This window comes from Echinops telfairi, unplaced genomic scaffold (assembly GCF_000313985.2).
Source record: "Echinops telfairi isolate 266 unplaced genomic scaffold, ASM31398v2 ScPeMD7_31;HRSCAF=116, whole genome shotgun sequence".
NCBI lineage: Eukaryota > Metazoa > Chordata > Mammalia > Afrosoricida > Tenrecidae > Echinops > Echinops telfairi.
The window spans coordinates 46088993-46094491 of NW_022103928.1; the positions used below are offsets into that span (position 1 = coordinate 46088993).

At 44.7% G+C, this 5499-nt stretch overlaps 1 protein-coding gene across 1 annotated transcript in view; it reads right to left on the bottom strand.

Moving 5' to 3' along the window:
- TXNRD3 (thioredoxin reductase 3) overlaps positions 1 to 5499 on the bottom strand; it is a 45596-nt gene that overhangs the window by 31142 nt on the left and 8955 nt on the right. The window contains exons 4-5 of the mRNA XM_045290152.1: positions 2844 to 2957; positions 2501 to 2573 (exon numbers count right to left, since the gene is read on the bottom strand). Of these exons, the coding sequence (XP_045146087.1) occupies positions 2501 to 2573; positions 2844 to 2957 (187 nt within the window). The remainder of the gene's footprint in view (positions 1 to 2500; positions 2574 to 2843; positions 2958 to 5499) is intronic.

Consider the following 5499-nt stretch of genomic DNA (forward strand, 5'->3'; position numbering starts at 1 on the left):
GCAAAACACTCACGGTTACGGGGATTCACTGGGGAAGCTGACAGTTTAGCACAAGTCAGGAGCAGTAAATAATATAGATACAATCATTGGTCCACAGCCACGCCTCTTTTCAACCAGCAGCCAAGTCACTGGTCCTCAGCTTCTCAGCCACATGGTCCCTTGGTTTCTGTCTGCGGGCCAGAACGCTGGTCTGCTGCTTGGCCTCATAGTCCATTAGTCTCAGCACTGCTCCTCTGTTCTGTCCCATGGTCCCCGTGCCACAGCCTCTGGTGTCTCTGGGCGTGGCCTCCACCACTTCAGACAGAGAGCCATCCACTAGTGGTTCTTCTTCCAATAGTGGTTCCTAACTTCGTGGTGCTTCTCCCAATGGTCCTGTGTGTCTGAGCTGACTCTTACACACAAAGAGATGGCTTTGATGGAGGTGTGGTTTTTGTCTTTCAGCAGACCATACCCCCAAAGAAACAAAGGGTGGTGACCTATCCATGAGCAAAACAGAGAACTCCTTCCAAATGGGATTATAACCACAGGCACGGAGGCTAAAATTTAGAATACATCACCTAAGAGGTTATGGCTAGAAGGGTCATATTAATTGGCTACATCTCAGTGTGGTTTTACAGATCTACATGGTAGATGCTATTAAAACATGTAGAATTGACAATCACAGATAGTGGTGGAGCTAACACCAGACCCCAACATAACGGAGGTGTATCAGAACAGCGTCCCAAAACTCATTTAGTCTTAGGAATCAGAACTTGATTAATTAGATACATACAGCACCAAGTGTAAGACCCTCAGCTCCAACTTTTTTACTTTAGATGGCTTTATGCCTTCTCTAAATTAGAATCTCTTCCACTTCAGGCTGCATAATGACATTTACTTTGAATCTTGAACAATATATCAGTCCCCCATTAGTCAAAAGATTTTGGCAATGGCAGGAGTCTCTCTGGCTGCCAGAGAGTAGGCTATTTGTGGGTAGGAATGGGACGGGAAGAAGTGAGAGTGGAAAAAGAGGAGAAAGAAGAATAAAAGAGGCAAGGAGGGAAAAACTAAAGGCCAGTGTACACAGACCCAGTAGAATTTTATAAGAAAAAAAATCAAGGTAAATTAGCTTTGCTGTATGAAATTGTCAGCTAAACTTTTTCTGTGTAAAGTTAAACTTTAAAAAAACATATTTTACCAAACAGGGTTCTAGCAGGTAATGGCAGCATAAAGAAAGGACTTGCCAGGGTGTGGGCAAGCAGAGCCCCGGAAGAGGGCACCGGGCACCCATTGCTGTGCGGAAGGAGAAGGAAGCCTGAGAGAGAGCCCACCCAGAGGGAGATGGGCTGGACAGGGCAGTGGTCTCCACAGTTAAGATGCAGCCCCCATAGCCAACCAGAAGGGCGGAACCAGAGAAATAAAGATTTCCATTTCACTTTCCTTCCTCCCGCTGTTCTCCTCCCAGTTCCCGAAAGTGGTCAAAACCAACCCAAAGACCGAGGATCATGTGGCCCGCTGGTCAGCTTTCTAAAGCACAAAGACGGCACACAGAGAAGACAGGCAGCATGACCTCTATGCGTCCTATTGAAAAACCCTGGGAAGGTCGGTAACCTCAACTACACTGCACAGTAGTGTCATGGGGCTGAGACCACGTCACTTGCTTCGTTAGATTAGCTGCAAGACTGCACATACACTAACTCAACAGACCATCATATAACCATTATAATCGTTGAAACTGAAGCACATATCCAGAAAAATGTCTACAGCAAACTTCGCAGGATACAATAAATAATGTGATTATCGTGACAGGAAAATATGAGCAGGCACACACAGCAGACTGTTAAAATACTAGAGACTGTAGAAATTTTCCTTTTTGAAAAATTCTCTTTCCGATTTCACCACCTGTTAACTTTGCAACCTTAGGCCAGTCCCTTAACCATGTGGACACTCAGGAGGGTTAGAAACTATAAATACAGACCTATGTTATGAGCAGTATCACGTGTGCCCTAAGATGCGTGTCAAACGGGTTAGGTCACGATCCCTGAGGTTGCAGGGTCACCCTCGGTTTTGTGGAGGCAGGGCCAGTGTGGGGTGGGGTGTGCTTTATTTTACCACCTCAGAAGGCGGTAGGACTCAAATCACATTCGACTCAGTCACACCCTGATAGCACACGCTATTTTGAGCCATAGCCTTGCTTGGGGCACATCTTTTAGGGAGAAACAACTGGGGAGAAGAAGGGTCTCATGAGCAAGAGAGAAGAGGCAGGAGCAGCGCTCGGGCCCTGCAAGGGAGAGCTCCTAGACCCAGGGCAGGCTGGACCACGTCCTAGGGAACCACACCCAGACGCCACAAGAGCCGAGATGCTGCCCCTGGAGCTGACACCCTACATTGGGCTTCTAGCCACGGACACTGTGGGAAAATAAATTTCTGCTTGTTAAGGCCACTCACCTGGTATTTTGTTATAACAATACAGGATAACTAAGACAAGCAATGTTGACACCAACAAAGAAAAAGAGCTCACCCCAAAATGTGCCATGAGGCGACGGGACCACAAAGTCTAGCACCATGACCTTCTTCCCCCAGATGGCAGCTTCCTGTAAAAAAGACGACATACAAAGAAGGTGTCGTTCTCCTGACACGCTCCCCATCTTCCCCCGCATGAAGACACTATGTCTGCGTGACAGGGCACTCTTTCCCTTTCTTCGTGTTTTTTTTAATTTTCTTTTCCCTTTCTTAAGCCGGTTATTATAATAAAACGTAGAATGCAAGATAATAGGGTTTGGGGTGTTTGTTTTTTCTTAAAGGAGCAGAAGGCATGCAATGCTGTGAACATTTATCTACACGTTTCGTTTTTGTCCTCATACCTTAGCACATGAAAGGCCACCAGAGCCCCCGCCGATGACAATGAGGTCATAGTCATATGCAGATGCGTGCGACTTTTCCTCAAGGAGCGTCTGTAATAAACCACTCTGATGCGCCTATGTTCAAAGTGAGAGGAGGCAGAAGAGAGCACAACTTGTTCAGATGTACCCAACCAGTACGCATTCTTTTAAGAATCTTAAAAACGATCTATGACCCACGTAAGGTGGCACTGGGAATTTATTTGAATGCTGCCCTACCAGGCTCTGCAGACATGTTTTGATCCATTTTGATCTGATAGCGAGGCAGCTGTCAATCAAGTGCAGTGAAACAATAAAGTATCATTTTTCAAAATGCTCTGTATTCTACTCACCTGGGCTATCCCCATAATTTTCAGAAAACAAGTCTTACCCCCCACCAGGAAATACTTTTGCGTTTTACTGTTGTTTCATGAATGGACCTTATTTTACATCTGTGTTACAAACTTCCCACACAACATTACATTTTGTGTTTTCTTTCAGTGGTGGTGTCCTGGCTGCTCTGCACCTGATCACCTTGTCCATTGACTCCCCCTTGTGACCAGAGGAAGGAACGCGCTGGTGGTGACACGAGTTCCATGCTGAACTGCTAACCCCAAGGTTGGGGGCTCAAACCCACCAGCTGCTCTGTGGGATGAAAATGAGGATTTCTCCTACTGGAAAGGTTGACCGCCTCAGAAATCCATGGGGACAAGTCTACTCTGTTCTTTAGGGTCACTCTGAGTCAGAAATCTACTCAATGACAGCACATGTGGTTGTTTTTTATGAGATCAGAGGTAGCTTAGATGAGGTGAGAAGGTCAACAGGCAGGTGGCTTACCAACAGTTTGCTTTACTCACAATGAGGTGCTTACTTCCATTATTCTGGCTTCAGAAACACTATGCTGGATGCAGCGCATCCTGTCAAGTACTACAAACTGCTTTGTAATTCACCAGATGCTGTACAGCCCGTTGAAACACTAGTACATAAGGCTTGTAGCAGCACCACAAGAAGGACCCCTTTGACGTCTTTACTCCTACTAGGATGGCTAAGATAAAAACAGTAACAACAGCAACAAAACCAAAGATCAAAAAGTGTGCGTGAGACTTTGGAGAAACTGGAACTCTTATCCATTGTTGATGGGGATGCACACTGGTACAGCCTTGTGGGGAACAGTTAAGTTTCTCAGAAAGGAAGAAACATTAACAACCACGACACAGAAATTCTACTCCTAGATATATACCCCAAAGACTTGAAAGCCAAGACCCAAACAGAGACTTCTATGCCAACGTTCCCTGCAGCACTATTCACAACAGCCAAAAGGTAGAAACAACCGACATGCCCATCAATGGGCACATGGGCCAAGCAGACAAGTACGTACAATGAAACATTAGTCAGCAGGAGAAATGAAGTTTTGATACATGCCACAATATAGACAAGAGCTTGAAAACATTGTGCTGAATGAAATAAGTCAATCACAAAAGAACAGCTTGAAATCTGTTTATTTAAATGACCTCGTTTATATAAAAAAGATAATAGCTTATTAGCGGTAACTTGGGCAAGAGGGAGGGGGATCAAGGAAGTTGTGATTGCTCATGGTATACTAAAGTTTGGTTTATGGTGATATAAATATCACACTAAGGGTAGGGCTATAACAGTCAATTAATGTAACTGCTGTCAATAAGTTGTACACTGTAAAAGCTGAGTTGTCAAAATTGTAGGATGTCTTTACAACAATGATGGGGAGTGGGGGGAAGTGCAAAGGAAGCTTATATAAAAATCAAATACCCCATAAGTTTTGATTCATAGTGTAGAAGTTTAGGATCGTGGGGTCATGGGACATCCTCGCTAACTGGCCTGTTTAGTGTTTCTGTTCTACGTTCTAGGTCACTGTATTGTTCCTAGGGTCTTAGAAGCCTGCACGCAGCCATCCACAGCACAATAACTGGTCTCTACCTGCTTGAAGTGAAAGCACAGGAGGGACAGGAGCTGGGTGCGGACGTGAGGTCAAAAGCTTCCGCGGGGAACTGCCTCCTGCTAGGAGGCTCCAGGGACACGGCTCCCGTGACTGCACGTTTTGATCAGAGATTCCAGGAAAGGACCCTGATCAAAAGGGGGGAAACGCAGAAGACACTTTCAAGTTTTTTCTGGAATTCCGAATTTCTGGAGACTTAGAGGCTACTCAATGATAGCATAGGTCATCAAATAATCTTTAAACCTTAAACCGAAAATATTTCCTGAAGTCTTATTCAAACCAAACTTAGGTGAACTAGCAAAGAATGTCACCTCAAGCATTATGCTCTTTGTAAGCTCTACCTGTGTGGGACCAAGTCGACAACAGCACTTTAAAGAGCAGACAGGAACTTGAGGAGGCAGTGAAAAAAACAACAAAGCAGCAACCCTCGCCACCACTGAGCCAATTCCAAATTATAGGGGTTTTTCTATGAATCCTTTCTTTAAAAAAAAAACAAAAAACCTCTTTATGAGAGTAGAAAGCCTTGTCTTTATCCCACAGTAAACTTATATTCATAGGGAAGAACTCAGAAAGGGAGGTGAGAATGGGGCCACAATGCAAAGAATTTAATCAGTGTCACTGAATTATACATGAAGAAACAACTTGGTGTGTGTATGTTAACATGGACAA